The sequence below is a fragment of the Arachis duranensis genome, chromosome 4 (genome assembly GCF_000817695.3).
Source record: "Arachis duranensis cultivar V14167 chromosome 4, aradu.V14167.gnm2.J7QH, whole genome shotgun sequence".
Classification (NCBI taxonomy): domain Eukaryota; kingdom Viridiplantae; phylum Streptophyta; class Magnoliopsida; order Fabales; family Fabaceae; genus Arachis; species Arachis duranensis.
In genome coordinates, this window is record NC_029775.3 from 114,689,933 (window position 1) to 114,710,203 (window position 20,271).

Here is a 20,271-nt window from a genome sequence, read left to right on the forward strand (position 1 = left end):
ATTTTTTTATTATATTATATAAAAAATTAATAAATAAAAACGCAGCTTGTTAGTGCTTCAGGAGTTCAGGTAAATTAATCTCAGATTTGGTGATATATAGAATAAAGTAATCATTAAATTTTTGAAGATGTTGATTTGGAATTAATTAATTTTTTTAAAAAAATATCAATTAGATCTTATAAAATAGTAAATAATAAATATTTATGTCTTTTTATTAATAAATAGTACAAAATAAAACAAAAATATTTATATATTTTATTATTTATAATAATATAGTTTTAGATAATAAAATATTTATTATTTTTTAAATTTTTATATATTTTTTATTAATTATTTTTTATTTATTACGAATTTTATTAAAACAAGTGAAATTGCATTCTAAAAGTTATTATTTATATGACTATTTTTATAAGAATTATTCTTTACATATAAGCGTTTTTTTCATACAAGTCTTTATAAATAATTTATATTCACGCGCTTCGTATTGTATGTTCGTTATTGTCGTTATCAACACCACCATTTCCTCCTCCTCATCTTCTTCTTTCTTTTTTCATTGGAATTTTGTCCCAAATAGGATTGGGTAGATCTTAGGAAAGAATTAGGGGTGTCCATGGATTGGATCATATTCGCAGATCCGCGGTATTTATCCGCATCTGATCCGATAATTGCGGATATGATCCGATCCACAGACTGATCGGATCGGATAGGATCCGATCCGCACATGTTAAAAATTGGATCGCGGATTTCTGTATCTGCGGATCCGATCCACACCTGTTAAAAATCGGATCGCGGATTTCTGTGCTATATCCGCGGATCCGCAGATCTGCACAAAATAATTATGTGTGTGTGTTAGTATTTTAGTGCTTGTTGTCTTCACTTATTATTGGAAGTGTTTGATGGAATGTTTGTTATTATATTTACTTATTTGTTAGTTTGTATATTTTAGTTAGTAGTTGTTAAACTTGTTATTTATATGTTGTATTATTTTATTTTTGTTATTTAGGAAAAATTTGATTAAAATTATTTTAGGAACAAATAGGTTTAAAAGTGTGAAAGAAATATTTTTTATTGAATTTTTTACATAAAAATATAATTAAAAAGTGAGCTTAATCATGCGGATATATCCGCAATCCGATCCGATCCAATCCGCAAATGTGCGGATCAGATCAGATCCAACACTAAAAAATGCAGATATTGTATCTGATCCGATCTGCGAACACTCCTATTCTCCTCTTTTTTTTTCTCTTTCTCCTCCATCATCAGTTATCTAGTTGTTGAAGATAATGAATAATTCAGATTTCAGATTGTCAATTGAACCAGAACGAAATTGATTATTGTTTTGAATCCAATCAAGTGGCTGAGGTGTGGTTTAATTAAGAAGAAAAAATGTAGCATTAGAGGAAACATTCTTCTGTATTTGTAGCAAATTTGGGTATAACACGAAGATATTTGGGTGTATTTTTATTCTGATAAGTTATGTATAATTCAAAATTTTTCCTCTTCCTCCTTTTTATCTTCTGCTGTTTTTTTTCTTATTCATCTTTTTTTTTTGTTTTACATTCTCAAGTTTTTTCTTGTTTTACTCTCTTAACAAGAATAAAAACAAAAAAATCAAACAAAGAAGAAGAAGAAATACATAATGCTGCAAAATTATTTGGAAGAGAATGAACTTACATTCATTTAACTAAAAGAAAGAAAGAAATAAGAAAAAAAGGAGAAGAAAAAATGCAGTATTAGAGGAAATATTTTTTTGTATTTGCAGCAAATTTGGGTGTAACACGAAGATATTTAGGTGTATTTTTAAAAATTTTGGGTGTATTTTTATTCTGATAAGTTCTGCATAATTCAATACTCTTCCTTTTCTTCCTCCTTATCTTCTGCTGCTTCTTCTTTTTCATCATCATCTTCTTCTTTTTTTTTTCTTATTCATCTTTTTCTTTTTGTTTTACCTTCTCAAGTTTCTTCTTGTTTTACTCTCTTAACAAGAATAAAAACAAAAAAACCAAATAAAAAAGAAGAAGAAACACATAATACTGCAAAATTACTTGGAAGAGGATGAATTTACATTCATTTAACTAAAAGAAAGAAAGAAATAAGAAAAAAAAGAAGAAAAAAATACAGCATTAGAGGAAATATTTTTCTGTATTTGTAGTAAATTTGGGTGTATTTTTATTCTGATAAGTTCTGTATAATTCAAAACTCTTCCTCTTCCTCCTTCTCATCTTCTGCTACTTCTTCTTCTTCATCTTCTTATTTCATATTCTCATAATTCTCCTTAGGAGGAAAAAATCAATCAAAAAAGAAAAAAATACAAAATGTTGCAAAAATCAGTAGAAAGAGAAGGAAGGAGAAAAAATGCAACAACAATAGTAGTAAAAGAACGACGATAAAGATGAAACACGTGAAGAAAAATGAGGAGAAACACAAAGAAGAAGGAAGAGGGGGAGGAGGAGGAACGCGAATCGCACTATAGAAACCATTGAGTAGCGCGCATGTTGACATGCTCGTATGGGTGAGCGTTCTTTTTGTTAGGTTTGGCTCAACTAGTATGACTTTTTTTTTTTTTTTTTTTTTACTAAAGATAAGAGACTCAAACTAGTAACATCTTAATTGAGTATGGAGAGACTAGGCTCAGGATTCAGTGGTTCCAGAACCTTTGGACCACTTAATGGTCCCATTAGAAAACATGTTTTTAGAGTTTTTTAACAATTGCTACATAGTCCTTGAACTAATTTTAATTACAAATTAACCCCATATATTTTATTTAATTATAAAAATTGTTTTTTATTTTATAAATTATTATTTTATCAATTATCTATTATATTTATTAATAATCAAATACAAAAACAACAGCCATTTATATCCTCTATTGATCCTAATAAGTTTTTGGTCATTTCAATCGATTAAAATATTAAATTTGATCTCGTGACGTTCGTTCATGGCTTTCAAATCGTGTTTCCTTGAAATTCAATCGATTGAATTGTAACTCAATCGATTAAATCACAATGTATCACAAAACAATCGATTGAAAGTTATAAGGTAGAATGTTTTTCACTTAAACCAATCGATTGTTTATACTTTCCAATCCAATGAATGCCCAAAAATAATCTATTGTTTTTGTTACTCAATCGATTGAATTCACGAAAACAACATGAATTTATCAAATACAATCGATTGAAAAGTGATGACATTGAAGTTTTAGCCAAATTCAATCGATTGGTAATGTAATCCAATCGATTGGAAGGTGATGAAGTTGAATTTTTTGCCAACTTCAATCGATTGGTAATGCTACCCAATCGATTGACTGCGCCTATTTCAATCTTGTTATCTTTTTAGAAATTATCTTATTATTCATCTATCTTATCTTTAAAATCCTATCTTCAATTTTTGCTGTTTTATTTTGATGTAGATAAACTAATCTTATATTTTCTTTAATATTAACATTATAAATTGGTGAATAATCCATCATTAATTATTCAATCCCACCATTGAAATCGTGTATCATTTTCTTTGATTATAAAAAATTTAATTGTTTTTATTTGGAACATCCATCTACTCATTATCCAATTTTTTTAATTTTTTATTCTTCATCGTTAATCACCGTTGCAGTAATCAGCAAAGGTCCAATCAAGTTTTTCATTGTAGTGTTCAAAAAATAAAACATCGTTTTGATTACAAAATCGATGTCAGTTGAATAAAATCTCTAATTTTGTAATTATTCGTTTCGATACTTTATTCGTGAAGTTGATTGTGTAAGAAAAAAATATTTTTTATCTTTTATTAATTCACAAAAATTGAAAAATACTAAAAAGTAAATAGATGTTATTATTTTTTATTATTAATTAATTAGCTAGTAATCAGAGATGGACCTAGAGGGGGCAAGTAGTGGCCTGGATACCCCAAAATTTTAAGAAACTATACTTATCTATAACAATTTATATTAGGAATACAGAGGGTTTGATGTCGAATATTTTTTTCTATTTTACCCCTATGTTTATAATCTAAAATAACATACTCAATCACGTACTCACGTTCTGTAAATTTTGCATTAACTCATGACAGAATGATGTAACTGTTCGTTAAGATATCCTTATTGGATGTAAATTATTGTTACAAATATTTTTATTAAGATATGTTTTGAAGGAATAAAAGTAGAATAGTTCAATAAGGATTAATTTTTTTAAAAAAAAATAAATTTACACAAATAAATTTTCTCTTTAAATTATTAACGTACTTTTCTAATATACTCTAAATACCTACACAATATATAATATCAATTAGCGTTCAAATTTAAGTTCCAATATTGTTATTAACGAGAGATGTTTATTAATTTTTAAAAAAATTTACACACAATAAGTTTTGTATCAATATATCATGATTCATTTTAAAAATAATATTTATTCATCTAAGTTATAGAATGTCTTGAAAAATCATATTTAAATAATTTTTTTATTTTTTAACTATTTTATATTTTTAGATTGAAAACTTTGTATTTTTTTATTCAAGCTTTATTTTTATATTTTATTTTAATTGTCTTATTCAAAACTATTAATATGAATTTTTATTTTGTAGGATAAATAAAAAGATGAGATTTTTTTAATAAATTAAATTATTGAAAAACTTACTTATTATAAAAGAAGTTAAGTATATTTCTTGATTATAAAAATACATATAATTTGTGAATGTAATCAAAATAAATATAAATTTATTCAATTTTTTAAAATTTTCATTAATTATTAAAATTATAACATAATGAATGTACTCCTATACAAATTTATTCTTATTTTTGTGCTTTACTTTAATTTTGTTAAACAAAAAAGTTTAAATATTATTTACTTTTAATTGAGTAGCATTACCAATCGATTGAAGTTGGCAAAAAATTCAACTTCATCACTATCCAATCGATTGGATTACATTACCAATCGATTGAATTTGGCTAAAACTTCAATGTCATCACTTTCCAATCGATTGTATTTGGCAAATTCATGTTGTTTTCGTGAATTCAATTAATTGAGTAACAAAAACAATAGATTATTTTTGGGCATTCATTCGATTGAAAAGTATAAACAATCGATTGGTTTAAGTGAAAACCATTCTACCTTACAATTTTTAATCGATTGTTTTGTGATACACTGTAATTCAATCGATTGAGTTACAAGTCAATCGATTGTTTTGATAAACCAATCGATTGAATTTTAAGGAAACACGATTTGGAAGTCATGGACGAACGTCACGAGATCAAATTTAATATTTTAATCGATTGGAATGACCAAAAACTTATTAGGATCAATAGAGAATATAATTAGTTGTTGTTTTTGTATTTGATTATTAATAAATATAATAGATAATTGATAAAATAATAATTTATAAAATAAAAAATAGTTTTTATAATTAAATAAAATATATGTGGTTAATTTGTAATTAAAATTAGTTTAAGAACTATGTAGCAATTGTTAAAAAAACTCTAAAAACATGTTTTCTAATGGGACCATTAAGTGATCCAAAGATTTTGGAACCACCGAATCCTGAGTCGAGAGACTATATGTAACACTTCTCTTTTTATAAATAGATATGTACTAATAATTAACACTATATATAAATATTATTATTAAGTTTTTAGTTTTAGTTTTAGTTGATATATTAATAAAAAGACATAATATATCTATTATTTATTATCTTAAAAGAGTAAATTAATACACTAAAAAATTATAACTCAAATGACATAATTTCTCGTACTCACCTGAGATTGAGAGATCTCATCTCGAGTTCGAATTTTCCTTTTGACAGAAAAAAAAAACTAAATTAATACTTTTATTTTTTTGGACACTAATTAATTCAAAATCTTTCCTATCACTTTCCTCAAATATAAATTTAGCATTTTCTTTTGGTAAAGTTTATAAATTTTGTTACTTTTTTGTGTTGTGTCCCATCCCATGCTGCTAAAGCGGTGGTGAAGATTGAAGAAGCAGTAAAGGCGAGCATAGAATCTGCGACCAAATCGTTAAAAAATCACGAGCAGTTAGGGTTTGTTCTTCTTCCACTTATTCTTTTTCCCAAGTTTCGCTGTTTCCGTGCACGCACCTTATTTGATTTCTTTTTTTGAAATTTGATTGTGACCCCTCTAAATTAAATTATTCCCGTCGTGGCCCCTTTATTAGTAGTGTAGTTCTTGTTTTCCTCTGATGGAGGATGGAGAGTGTCTGAAAGTCTGAAACTGCCGTGGTTTTCATAAAAAGCAAATTTGATTATCACTGTTTCTTAATGTTTCTCAGAATCAATTATCACTGCTTCCACCAAAGACTCTCCACAATGTTCTGCATGCTTAGCACATGCACCAGAACACTATGCTATTCCTCTTCATCACCCCTATCATCATCACAATCTTCTTCAATGGTGAAAAAGGTGTGCTCATTGGTGTGTGATTCTTACCACAATCAAGGCCATGTGAGGGTTTCATCTCCAAGGCTCAACCTTGTTGATATTGACCCTGATTCACTGACCCATGAACAAGCCTTAACCATAGTTGCGTCACTTGCTTCTGATGCTGGTTCAATGGTGGCCTTGAGTTTTTTCAATTGGGCAACTGTGCACTCGAAATTTCGAAACTTTATGCGGTTTTACATAGTTTGTGCAACATCAGTCATTGGGAATGGGAACACTGAGAAGGCCCATGAAGTGTTGCAGTGTATGGTTAAGAATTTTGCTGAGATTGGGAAGGTGAAGGATGCTGTGGAGATGGTTATTGAGATGCATAATCAGGGTTTGGTACCAAGTACCAGGACTTTGAATTGTGTGATTAAAGTTACTTGTGAAATGGGGTTTGTTGAATATGCAGAGTACCTGTTTGAGGAAATGTGTGTGAGAGGGGTTCACCCTAATTCTGCTAGTTATAGATTGATGGTCATTGCCTATTGCAGGATTGGCAAAATTTTGGAGGCGGATAGGTGGTTGCATGCCATGCTTGAGAGGGGATTCATGGTTGATAATGCGACATTTACATTGCTGATCAGTAAGTTCTGCGAAAAGGGTGTTTCAAACAGGGCGATGTGGTATTTTAGGAAGTTGAGTGACATGGGTTTGAAGCCTAATTTGATTAATTATACATGCATGATTGAAGGTTTGTGTAAAAGGGGCAGCATCAAGCAAGCCTTCGAAATGTTGGAGGAAATGGTGGGTAAAGGTTGGAAACCTAATGTGTATACGCATACGGCATTGATTGATGGTCTTTGCAAGAAAGGGTGGACTGAGAAAGCCTTCAGGTTATTTCTTAAGCTTGTTCGAAGCGAAAATCACAAGCCAAATGTCCATACATACACTGCCATGATAAGTGGGTATTGCAAAGATGAGAAACTGAACCGGGCAGAAATGCTACTGAACCGAATGAGAGAGCAGGGTTTAGTCCCGAACACCAACACATACACAGCTCTCATTGATGGACACTGCAAAGCAGGAAACTTTGAAAGAGCATATGAGTTGTTGAATCTAATGAATAATGAGGGTTTTAGTCCCAATATCTGTACATATAATGCCATTGTTGATGGCCTTTGTAAAAAGGGAAGGGTAAAAGAAGCTTACAAAATTCTTAGGAGTGGCTTTCATAATGGTTTGGAAGCTGATAAAGTCACCTATACTATTCTCATATCTGAACATTGCAATCAGGCTGAAATCAAGCAAGCATTGGTGTTATTTAATAAGATGGTCAAGATTGGTATTCAACCTGACATTCATTCATACACTACATTGATTGCGGTCTTGTGCAGGGAAAAGAGAATGAGAGAAAGTGAGATGTTTTTCGAGGAAGCTTTAAAAGTTGGACTCATCCCTACGAAGAAGACTTATACATCTATGATATGTGGTTATTGCCGCGAAGGAAATTTGAACTTGGCTATGAGGTTTTTCCATAGGATGAGCGACAGTGGTTGTGTTCCAGATTCCATTACTTATGGTGCTATTATAAGTGGGCTATGCAAACAATCGAGGTTGGACGAGGCTCATGGATTATATGACTCCATGTTAGAAAAGGGACTTGTGCCATGTGAAGTTACCCGGGTATCACTGGCTTATGAATATTGCAAGATAGATGACGGTTTCTCTGCTATGGCTGTTCTTGAAAAGCTGGAGAAGAAACTCTGGATCAGAACAGCTAATACCCTTGTCCGGAAGCTTTGTAGTGAGAAGAAAGTAGGCCTTGCAGCACTGTTATTTCACAAGCTACTGGACATAGATCTTCAAGTCAATCGGGTAACATTAGCAGCATTTATGACTGCATGCTATGAAAGCAATAAGTATGCTCTTGTTTCTGAATTCTCTGCAAGGATATACAAGGAAAACCGATTAGCAATCAATGTCACTAAATGACGAAATTTGCTACTTGCTTTCTGAGGCTGGTTGTTCTCAATCTCAATCTGTAAATAGATTAAATTTTGGAGTTGAAGAAGTATACTTGTTTGAAGTGATGCGAGATTTGCGGCATCTTTAACTTCAACTCTACGAATTAATGTGCTGATGTGAGCAATAACTGGGTTCAGTAAAAGGCACCAATTTTGTTACCTTGGACTCGGGTAACCATACTTTTGAGATCTTAAATTTGTGCAGTTCATCTAAAAAAATTTAAGATTTATCGATTTTTATGATTTCATGGTAATCTGTCATTAGTTTTTCCTTCCCTTCTGTATTTATTTGTTTCCATTAAAAAGACAGTAGATACTATAGGAAGTATTAATGTTGGACATGAACTTTTACTATAACAGATGCATAGAGGAAATGTTATCTGCGGTTCAGGTAAAATTGGAATGGATAATTGTATATTTTTCTTCCCATGAAACTCAAATTTATATACCATTATCATCTACACCTATCTTAACTTAAATTTGCATGTCCCAAATTCCAATTGAATCATAGGGAATCGGACATTTTTTCCCTCCTTAATGTTCTCCCTTATGTTTCTCAGAACCAATGTTTATTGCTTCTACCATACACTCTCCACAGTGTTCTGCATGATTGCACATGCATCATAACACAATGCTATTCTTCTTCATCACCACAACCCACCCTATCACCATCACAACCTTCTTTAACGGTGAAAAAGTTTTGTTCATTGTTGTGTGACACTGTGATTCTTACTACATTCAAGCTCATGTGAGGGTTTTGCCTCCAAGGCTAAACCTTGTCAATATTCACCCTGATTCACTGACCCATGAACAAGGCCTAATCATAGTTGCATCACTTGCTTCTGATGCTGGTTCAATGGTGGCCTTGAGATTCTTCAATTGGGCATACAACCATGAAGTGCATTTTTATTAAGAAGAATGAAAATATTTGTGCGGTTTATCATTTTATGCTATAGTTAATTGTAGTTAAAATTTCCAGACTATACATCTACTTGACTACTTCCATGACCATGATGATGAAATGATTTGGATGTGTTTTGTCCTTTCTTGTATTAACTTGATGCAAAAATTTCTGTGCATACCTCTATAGATGGATCGTTGGAGTGGAATTTTGAGAGTTCAATTGCATTCCAAAAGCAAGGCATTCCATAGAGTTGGTGCTTCTCTCTGCCTTTCACCAGAAACCAGAACTCTTACTGTAAGTCCCTTGAAGTTGATCCCTGAAACTTCTACAAAACATCAGAGATTTAGTGTCAGATAATCATAACTGGATCATTTCTTACTATAATTGTTGCAGCATTTCGGTTCTATGCCTAAACTTCCAGCATCTCGCTTGGCATTTTCTTTCATACAACTTTAGGAAGCTTTAGCTATGGACTTATAACTGTATCCTGTAGTTATTTTTTCCAGTGGGGTACTTTCTTTCTTCCGTAAGCTTCTTTGTGTTATGATCTGAACTCTGGTTGAATTTTTTGTGAACTGAGAGGTTAATATATAAAGTTTTCCACTATATAAAATAGGAATAATAACAGTACAATATTATACCCTCTAATTCATTAGTTACTGTTTCAATCTAGCCTTTTTGCACCAGGCATTATGTCTTATTATTTGGCACAGGTACCCGAAGCAAATGCTATATTTTTCTGTGGTGATAGAGTTGAAGGGACCGGTAACCAAGTGATTGAGAGGCTATCCGATCTGCAGAAGCTATCTGAAATTATTGTGTCTAAATTTGGTTCTTCCATCAATGCTTGGGTTATTCAGGCTTCTGCTTTCAATGGACCTTTTGCCGTCTATAAGGACTTCATACCATCCGTGAATCAATATGGAGAGCCAAGGTCGTATCAATCAACAGGATTCCCGGCGTCTACTTCAACCGTCTCACTCTTATCTAATTGCCTTGAAGAAGTATGCACTTTCCTTTCCCTTTTCTATGTTTTGGGAGTTGAAGCAGAAAAATATTTTTGTATTGCATATTTGCATTGCATCTCGTTGTTTACCACCTTTTATGCGTTAATGGATATGCATCCTTAGCATGCAATCATGCATTTGTAACTTCTAGGTGCTGTTTTAATGTTGAAAGCTTCTCGTATTTTCATATTTCTTTATCATGCAGGTAAGGAAAGTTGTTTCGGGAACGCGAGGAGATACACAATCTGGCTGCACCCCACGCTCCTCTGTCTCTCGACCCAAGACATTCATCCTTGGATTCAGCAAAGGTGGAACTGTAGTTAACCAGATAGTTACCGAGCTTGGCTCCGCAGAAATTGCATCCGATGCGAATTCACCCTGCTCTGGACAACCTGAGGAGACTTGTGTAGTACCTAAAGCAAAGGAAAGCTTACTGAATAGCATCACTGAGATTCATTATGTTGATGTTGGTTTGAACTCTACTGGGGCATACTTAACTAACCATCATGTATTTGAGAGAATCACCAGAAGGCTCATACAAGGAGCGCCTCAACTCCGGTTTATCCTTCATGGAACTCCCAGACAGTGGGGCAACAAACAACGAGATTGGATCAGGAATGAAAAAGACGAAATGCTCCGCCTGCTTGAATCTGAAGCACATAAGAGTGAGGGGAAATTGAAAGTGCACTCAAGGTATTACTTTGCTGATAAGCCTCCTGATTTGCAGATGCACTTTGAAATAATTGCAAGTTTAGATGTGAGTTGATACTTCACTCTTGATAGGTCCAAAAGAAAAATTGTCTTCATTATCAGGAAGATATAATATTCTGCTGCAAACAATGGTAGTGTAACTAATATTGTCTTCATCATCAGGAAGGTTATAATTTCCTCTTGCCAAAGCTAGAAGCTGGTTAAATTCTCAAATTCACTAGATGTATCACAAGTGACAAAAAAACGTAAATATGTAAATTTGATAGTATTCTATTATAGTACTATTCTACCAATAAAAGAAGAGTCACTTTGTAAGCTATGTTGAGTTTTTAATCATGGAATCATACTTGGGGTCTGAAGGGTTTATAGCTGATGAGGACTATGGCGATGGCGACGCTGACATGGATGATCCAGGTAACGATGATTAAAGTTAATACATAGTTAGATAGCTGTATAGTTGAGTATACACATAACAAGTTCTTGTTCTGTATATTCCAAAGGGTATAGTAATTTTCATCACCAAAATGCAAGAAAGTCCATCCTCGAATATTGTTATACTAACTTGTATTTTATGATGATAATTGATATTGGTAGCTTCTAATCGTTTTCATAAAAGTAATACAAAATCAATATAATATTGGAGATCAGAGAAAACCAATGTTGGAGAAAGAAAGAAATGAAGGAATGACATCATGATCTATGACAAGGTGAACTCATGCACTACTTTTAAAGTAATGTTTAATTGGATACCGTACTGTTTTAGTCATTAACATCAAAATTAAATTTTTATTTTTTAGAATATTTATTTTTGTTTTAAATATTTTATTTTATTCTATTTTAATCTTTTTATTAAAATTTAAAATTTTCTTTTCAAAAATAATATATTTTTTCTATTATTATTCCACGAGTAAATAGCCAAATTGGTTTCCGAAAGATAGCCCGATCTCCAGGGACGGATGTATCATTGGGGAGTAGGGGCAACTTCTCCCAGTGAAATTCCAAAAATGTCTTAATAGTTCTTAGTGAAATGTCTAAATTGTCCCAGTATATAATTAATTTTGACCCCAGGACCCAGACCCCACTTCAAACTAAATCCCTAACCCTTCTTTTTCCCCAATCTTCTTCATCTGCTCCAGCCCTCCCTCCAAGCTCCAGCCACCCGTTGCCGTGTCGCATGCCACCAGCCACCAGGCACCAGCCCACCACTCCGCGTTTCAGATGGTGTCACGGTTCTCTCCTCGCTGACGTCTCCGCCCTCGTGTCTCTAGAGTCCAAAGTCACTGGCTCACTGTTGCCGTGCTGCGTCTCCGAGCATCCCCTTCTGGCTTCTGCCTTGTGCCTTCTTCTTCTTCTTCATCGAATACTGCAAATCTGCGAATCTGAGTTCCTCTTCTCTCTTCGGTTTCACTCTTCAGACTTCAGCAGAGAACGCCGACCTTTCGTCTTCGTCCTGCTGCCGCTGAACGCCGCACACCCGCACCGCTATTGCCTATTGGGTTCTGCACTCTTGCTTCTTAGTTCCTACAGTTTAGCTGTTCAGTCGTTCAGATTCAGTCTTGAATTATTCTATTTCTTGGTACATTCATGAATAATGATTTAGCAATCTGCAATTCTGTTTATTCACTTATTTGCTAATTGGATTAATTTGTTTGATAATTGATTTAGTTGGTTTGTTAATTGTGAATTTGTGATTGAATTTGTTCTGATGTAATTGCAACTTTGCAAGTTTAGTTTGATTAACTTGTTTGTTAATTCACTTATTCACTTCTTGGATTAATTTTTTTGTTAATTTGTGAATTGGGATTGAATTGTATTCATTTACACTGTACTCCTTTTGTACTCCTTTTTTTCTTCTTCGATATATAAAGATTGTGTCTTTTGGTCTTTCCTACTTGCTTAAGATGGGAAAAAATGAAGACTAATATCTGATATGTAAAGACTCATTATATGGTATTGTTTATATGAGCTTTGAAATAAGTTTATATATACTATATGGTATTGTTTAAATTTCATTACAGCCTTACAGAGCCTTTGAAATAAGTTTATATGCTCAATTTCTGTTTCTGGAGTCTGGACTACTATTCTACTAATGTTGAACAATGACTCAATGAGTAATATTACCTCATTGACTTAGATGGCATTTATAGGCAGGCTTATAGCAATTTTGTCTCATCATCAGGTGTGCATCAGCACCGCAAAAGCTTAGAATGGATTGGGATATTAGTTGTTATTTTTGTTGGAACTTGGAAATTTATTTAAATGACATATGTATATCAATTTTGTATTTATAATTTTTAATTTGTGTAGAATTGTGAATTTTTTATTAATTAATTAACTTAGATTTATAATTTTATCTTATTAGTAATGGAGAAATATTTCAAAAGAACCTCGTCATTGGAGATTGGATCTCAAAATAATTCATCGACCTCTTCTAATAAAAGGAGGTTTTTAGAATTCGAAGTAGAGAGTCTTATAGCAGATCCAGGACAACGACCAAAGATTTCAAGTTATCACCCAAATGATAGAGACAAAGTTAGATGTGCATATTTGCAAAAAGGTCCTTGTCAACCAAGGACTCATGATTTTCCACAAACTGCTTATGGTTCTTCTTTTCGAAGATTTAATCCTAATTGGTTTGATGACTATGGCAACTGGTTAGAGCATAGTATATCAAAAGATGCTGTTTTTTGTCTTTGTTGTTATCTTATGAAACCCGAGACGGAAGGTGGTGATGCTTTTATAACTAATGGCTTTTCAAATTGGAAAAAAAGGAGAGACTACAAATTCATGTTGGGATTCATGATAGTGCTCATAATCAGGCTTGGAGAAAATGTGAAGCACTTATGAGACCAAAACAACACATCACTGCTGCTATTGAAAAGCAATCTGAGCAAACTAAAAAGAATTATCAAATTCACTTGACAGCAACAATTGATTGTATTAGATTTCTTTTGCGACAAGGATTGGCCTTTCTTAGATTAATTTCTTTATTTCCTTCTGTGGTTAATGTTCTTGAATATGTTGAGGAAGATGGAAATAATTCAGAGCAAAGAGCTGAAGCATGTCATTTATTGAATGTCATTCAATCCTTTGAATTCATTTTCAACTTGCACTTGATGAAAAATATCTTGGGAGTTACTAATGAGTTATCTCAGGCGTTACAAAGGAATGATCAAGATATTGTAAATGCTATGGCATTAGTCAAAGTGTCTAAGCAACGATTGCAAAATATAAGAGATGATGGTTGGTCTCTTTTACTTGATGAAGTCTCACTGTTTTGTGACAAACATGATATTATTGTTCCAATCATGGATGATATATTTGTGTCACAAGGAAGATCAAGACGCAAAGCTCAAAAGATATCAAATTTGCATCATTTTCAAGTTGAGATATTCTATCAAGTAGTTGATAGACAACTTCAAGAACTCAATAATCGTTTTGCAGAGGTGAATACTGAATTGCTTCTTTGCATAGCTTGTTTGAATCCAAGACACTCATTTTTTACATTTGATAAGGAGAAGTTGATCCAGTTAGCTCAATTTTATCCATTAGAATTTTCTTCCACTCAACTTTTGGCACTTGACAGTCAACTTGAGAACTTCATACTAGATGTGCGTTCTGATGATCATTTATCGGACTTAAATGGAATTGGTGCTCTTTCGCAGAAGTTGGTTGAGACTCGAAAGAATATTGTTTATCCATTAGTGTTTCTTTTTTTAAAGTGGCTTTAGTTTTGCCTATAGCAACTGCATCAGTTGAAAGAACTTTTTCTGCTATGAACATGATAAAGAGTCGACTTCGTAACCGTATGGGAGATGAATTTTTAAATGATTGTTTAGTGACATACATAGAAAGAGAGACATTTGATTGTATTGACAATGAAAAGATTATTCAATCTTTTCAAAATATGAAACCTAGAAGAATGGAATTCTAAATTATTTGTTATTATTTTGAATTATTATTTTATTATCTTGCCCCCACTGAAAAAATTTTCTGGATCCGTCACTGCCGATCTCCAAATTAGTCCCCGTAAGAAAAAGATAATAAAAAATATCCCTGAAAAGTTTAAAATTGGTAGCGTTAGTCCTTCCGTCAACCTTCTGGGAATTTCGTCTTTGACGCTGTTAATTGTTGCTTATGTGGCTGTCAGTGTGGCATACCAGCATGCCAGCTTGGTGCAGAGTGGCTGATGACAAGATATGTTTCGATATGTATATCAAAGTAGTCCTAGGTTTGTAAACCCTAATCCCTTCTTCGTCTGAAATGCCATTGTTGTTGCAGCTTTAGATTGATTCTGCAGAGGCCGAAAATTCTTGAGCAACTGCACAATGGGTAGCGTAGGTGGGGGTCACAGTCGACAAGTGTTGCAATCACACGGAAGCCATGCTTTGAGCTCGTCGTTGCGGTAGCGGAGGAAGAACTCCTACCAAGTGTGCTTTTGTGAGCCGAAGACAGTGATCAAGAAGTCTGGGACAAAAGAAAATCCAGATAGATTATTTCATGCTTGTCCAAGATACCGGGTGAGTTATGAATGTGGTCTTGTTGAAACTTTTAATTATTTGAGTGGGATTTTGACATTTTTGGACCCTAATGTTGTGCAGAAGGGCAGGCACTGAAATTATTTTAGGTAGGTTGAGGATGATGAGTATGAAGGATTAGAGCACTTAGGAGATGTTAAAAGTTAAAACTAATGCAGGGTTGGAGAGTGATGCTGTTGTCTTGAACCATAACCTATCATGGAAAATGATGAACTTAGAAGTTGAAGTTAGAGCACTTAGGATGCAACTGTATTTTGGATTAATAGTTGTGATTGTGGTTTTTATGATTATGTGTATGTTCTTTAGTGGCAAGTGAAGCAGTTATTGTGAAAACGTGGATATTGTAAACCTTGATAGTTTGTTGTTGTTGTGAAAATCTTGTATGTTCATGTTTCTTTATTAGTAAAAAGGTTATCTACATGCAACATTTTTGTTGATCATTAACATAATGTAAGCAAATCAGAGGAAGCAGAATTAAAATTAACTGAAGTAGGAATAGCATAACATCACCAATGGTGTACTAGTTTTCATTGTCTCAGATTCAAATAACAACATTGTTTTAACATGATAATAAAGCAAAGGTAGTAGCTGACAGTCGAATACTAATATACCATAGAGGGCTATACAAAAAATAGGGCTATTGAAGATACCACAACTACCACATTGTTTATAAATGGCAACATTTGGCCCTTACAAAATAATAGATACTAATTGCCCTATATTTGATGTCTTCAAGTCTTGAAGTCATTCCATGTCTTTTTTTCTGGGAGGTTTGAAACCCGGAGTTGGAACAAATGTCATGAAACTAGCAAGTTTTTTGACTGTTGCAGAGTTGCTACCCTTGATCGTTTTAGCAGATACATCAACTGCTCCTGGAGCAACAAGCTTTGGAGAGGCATTTTCCTTTGTCTTGGCCCTGGTAACATGGAGTTTTGGAGGCCTTCCTCTACCTCTAGTCTGCATCAAACAGTTATCATCATTGTCTCAAATAAAAACAGCTACAAGTAACTAATGCTCAATTTAAAACTGAATAGAAGATAACCTGAGTAACATTGGTTGAGGTCTGTGATTGTTGTATCAGTGGAAGCTGAGCATGCTGAGTCACAGGAATTTCAGTCTGTTCACAGGTAGCATGCTGAGTGTGATCTACCTTTTCTGCTTCCGGACCAGGTGCAGCTTGTAGTGGTAGCACAATCGCAAGCTGCAATTGCATTATCCTTGCTTTCTCTTGAGCATCGTCTTGCTTTTTCTTGTTGCAAGTTCTCTTGTTGTGACCCACGTCTCCATAGTACATGCACCGAATTGGAGCATACTTTCTTTTCATCTTTGTCTTCGTGCTAGTGGGTACTTCAGCGTTGTCCTTTCTTCTATTTGTTGTTGATCTGCCTAGTTTAGGTTTGATTGGAGGTGGAACAGGTGTAAGAGAACCAGTTTTCTCCCATAGATCTTGTCCCTTGACGGGATTAACATTGAATTGGTATGTTCTTCTGCACGCCTCCATAGTCAACCATTCGTGGCAATATTCCTCAGGCCTCTTATCATTTTTTCTTGAATGGCCGATATTGCTTGCATACAAGGCATTTCTATATATTTCACAAAAATTAATTTCATTCAGTGAAGTATGAATCATGGTATGTATCTAAAAGAAGAAATGAGTTATGAATTCCACCTGTCAACTGCCAAAACCTACAGGAGCAAGTATGGTTACCCAAATCTACCACCATATTAGTTGGCCATCCCTGAACTTCATACACTTTCTCTTTGGCATCACCCGACTAGTAGGGAGCCCAATTTCTGGATAACTTAATAAGAGATTCTAGCCTACTTTGCTAAACTGGAGTAAGTATTCCTTGATAAGTCAGAAGCTTCAGACTATTGTCAGACATACTTTTCATAACCATTCTTCGTACCTCCTCTGCCAGGCTTAGAATAGGCTTTTCTCTGTCATACTTGGTCTTTGCATTGAAGGATTCACAAGCGTTGTTGCATATGTTGTCTACCTTTGGCCCTTCACTGAAATGGGCTTTAGTCCAAGCTTCCTTCGGCCACTTGGCTAAATATTTCCATGCTTGTTGATTAATCCTCTTGATTCTAGTCATATTCCTTTCGAACTCAACTGGGGTCCTCGATCTTGCACACTCCCAGACCATGTCCTTAAGCTCTACGCTGCCCCACTATTTAGAGAAGTTCCTCCACAAATGCCAGACACAAAATCTGTGTGGAACTGCTGGCACTAGTTCTTTGACAGCAGGTATTAACTCCTGCACAAACAGTCAAACCCGAAAAGATTTATAGTCATTTTAGTCCTTCAAAGAATCATCATTAAATCAGACATGTCCTTAAAAATTAAATCGCGATTTAATATGGTCCTCACCTTTTGCATATCTGAGATGAAACACAAGTTCTTTGCCTCATAGTCTCCCAGGTCTGAGAGGAGCAGCTCCAAAAAATATTTTCAGTTCTCTTTGTTCTCAACATCAACAGTTGCATATGCAATCACATAAATGTGATTGTTTGCATCTTGTCTGCATACAGTCAGAAGCTGTCCTCCATGTAATGTTTTCAGGAGTGTCCCATCTAACTCTACCAATGGCCTACATTCTGTCCTCTATGTAATTTTTTGGAGACATTTTTTATTATATTTTTTTTCACAGGGACTAATTTGGAGATCGAACTATCTTTCAGGGACCAATTTGACTATTTACTCATTATTCCACTATCAAATCATTACCATTACTGCTATGGCTACCATAATTTCTCTTTTGGCTGTTTTCTTTCAATATGAGCAAGTATGTAAACTATATGTTAAACTATAACCTTGGATCAATAAAAAATGAATTAAGGTGTGTTTGGAAGTTGGAACCTAATGAAATTGAAATTAATTTGATTTCAAAATATTTTTTTTGTTTGAAATGGATAAAAAACAAAAATTTAATTAATTTGTAAATCTCACGGATTTACATTATAATAAACTCAAATCTCTTTATTTTTCATATAATTTAGTTAGAACTGAAATGATTAGGTTTGTTAAAAATATAAAACACTATTTTTATCCTTTAGGTGTTAATATAAAATCATACCATTATATTAATTTTTAAATCAAATTAATTTTTATTTTATATGATTAATTTAACACATAATAATTAATTTTTAATTTAATTCATTTCAAATCAAATAAAATAAAACTAAAAAATATTTTGTTCCATACACACCATTAATGATAAATCATTTATCCACGCATCAAATTCTCTTGTCTCCATGGATGCTACTCCACCTTCCTAACCTCCTTTAAATGATTTATCACTAATGGTGTGTATGGAACAAATTTTTACTAACTAACAAAAATTTGAATGAACACCAAAGCCCTTCAACTCATTCCATTTAAATTTGTTTTTCATATGTTAAAAATTTATTCAAATTTTTGTTAGTAAGTAAAAATTTATCCTTTTTTTTCAGTATGTATATATTGTAGTGAATTTTGTTCAAACATATAAATACATGAGAAGTACTGATATATACTTTAAAAAAGATCAGGTAAAATTCTAAGTAATAACGATAATATAAGAGAAATTTTTGATATTGGTATGAAGCTTTTAGCCTAGATCCATGTTTCTGACATTAGATTGGCGTTAAAATTGATATGAATTTAAAATCGATGTTAAGATTTAAGAGTATGACAATTGCCATGTTGATAAAATTGATGCTAAGAGTGTGACTATAACAACTGAAATCAACTTTCAAAAAAAAGAAAAACCAAAAACCAAAACAACTGAACTGAGAATTTTGCAAAGCAGTAAGATGTGTTTGATTTTTTTTGAAAGTAGACATGTAATAGGAGCGAGTTTAGTTTGGATGAATATTATAGCATATAAATAAGGGCTTTATTATGGGCAAAGTTGTGTTTGATTTGTGTTTTTATTTTTTATTTTTATTTTTAGTGTTGTCTAGTTTTTGGATTTTATGAAGGAAAAAGTGAAAACAGGAAGTAAAAATAGAAAATAGAATTTTATTATTTTTACTGTTTATTAGCTGTAATTAATTGAGAGACCCAAATTAATTCTGGGTTGGGATTGGAATTGCCGAAGGTAATTAGTGGGTAGTGATCTTAAATTCAATATTCTTCTGTAATTCTAATTTGGTGTCCTCTGTCAATCTTTCAAAAGATTCTCTTTTCTAGTATCTTTTTTTCTTCCAACAAACTTCTCCAATCCCAGGAGGGGTTTCTATCTCTCTATGCGTTTAAAAAATTCTAGTACTTGAAATATTTATTCTTGTAAGCTTTGTAAATAAGAGAACTAGGTTTAGTTATCAGTCGTCATCCTTGTTTCCCTAGCATAGCTAAATTGAAAATTTACAAGTCTCTGAAGTTTATGTCTCCGTGATTTTTCGGTTTGTAAATAATGCTCCAACTCACCCAATGTATCCTTCTTTTCTCATTCTTTTGTCTCCACCAGAATTGTATAATTATTCTCTGAATTTCTTTCACAGGGGTCTTTAGTAGCTTGAAGCAACTTCGAGTGTAGGTAAGAATTGTCGTAGCTATAGCCTTAATAAGCGCTTCTCTTCTACTAGCCGAAAGTAGAGATCTCTTTCAATGCTGTAACTTCTTTGCCACCTTGTCTTTGATAAAATTAAAAATAGACTTCTTTGATCTATTAATAACTGCCAAAAGACCTAGGTACTTATCTTGGTTTCCAACATGGAAAACCTGCAGAATGCCA

At 33.0% G+C, this 20,271-nt stretch overlaps 2 protein-coding genes and 1 pseudogene across 5 annotated transcripts; all 3 read left to right on the forward strand.

Annotated features, from left to right (window-relative positions):
* Positions 1-5,898: 5,898 nt before the first annotated feature.
* On the forward strand, positions 5,899-11,549 carry LOC107486155 (uncharacterized). 3 transcript variants are annotated; one of them, XM_016106707.3, is made up of 4 exons: positions 5,899-6,024; positions 9,481-9,588; positions 10,008-10,298; positions 10,507-11,548. In XM_016106707.3, the coding sequence occupies exons 2-4, from the start codon at positions 9,481-9,483 to the stop codon at positions 11,065-11,067; spliced, it is 960 nt and encodes a 319-aa protein (XP_015962193.1). In that variant the 5' UTR covers positions 5,899-6,024; the 3' UTR covers positions 11,068-11,548. The 3 variants fall into 3 exon arrangements, with proteins under 3 accessions (XP_015962193.1, XP_015962195.1, XP_015962196.1); XM_016106709.3 differs by having other exon boundaries at positions 5,924-6,018; positions 10,507-11,549; XM_016106710.3 differs by lacking the exon at positions 5,899-6,024 and adding an exon at positions 8,440-8,561 and having other exon boundaries at positions 10,507-11,549.
* LOC107486154 (pentatricopeptide repeat-containing protein At4g19890) lies at positions 5,926-8,370 on the forward strand. 2 transcript variants are annotated; one of them, XM_016106706.3, is made up of 2 exons: positions 5,926-6,024; positions 6,273-8,370. In XM_016106706.3, the coding sequence occupies exon 2, from the start codon at positions 6,310-6,312 to the stop codon at positions 8,356-8,358; it is 2,049 nt and encodes a 682-aa protein (XP_015962192.2). In that variant the 5' UTR covers positions 5,926-6,024; positions 6,273-6,309; the 3' UTR covers positions 8,359-8,370. The 2 variants fall into 2 exon arrangements, with proteins under 2 accessions (XP_015962192.2, XP_052117107.1); XM_052261147.1 differs by having other exon boundaries at positions 5,941-6,018.
* LOC107486125 (uncharacterized) lies at positions 11,348-14,946 on the forward strand (annotated as a pseudogene).
* The last annotated feature ends 5,325 nt before the right edge of the window (positions 14,947-20,271 follow it).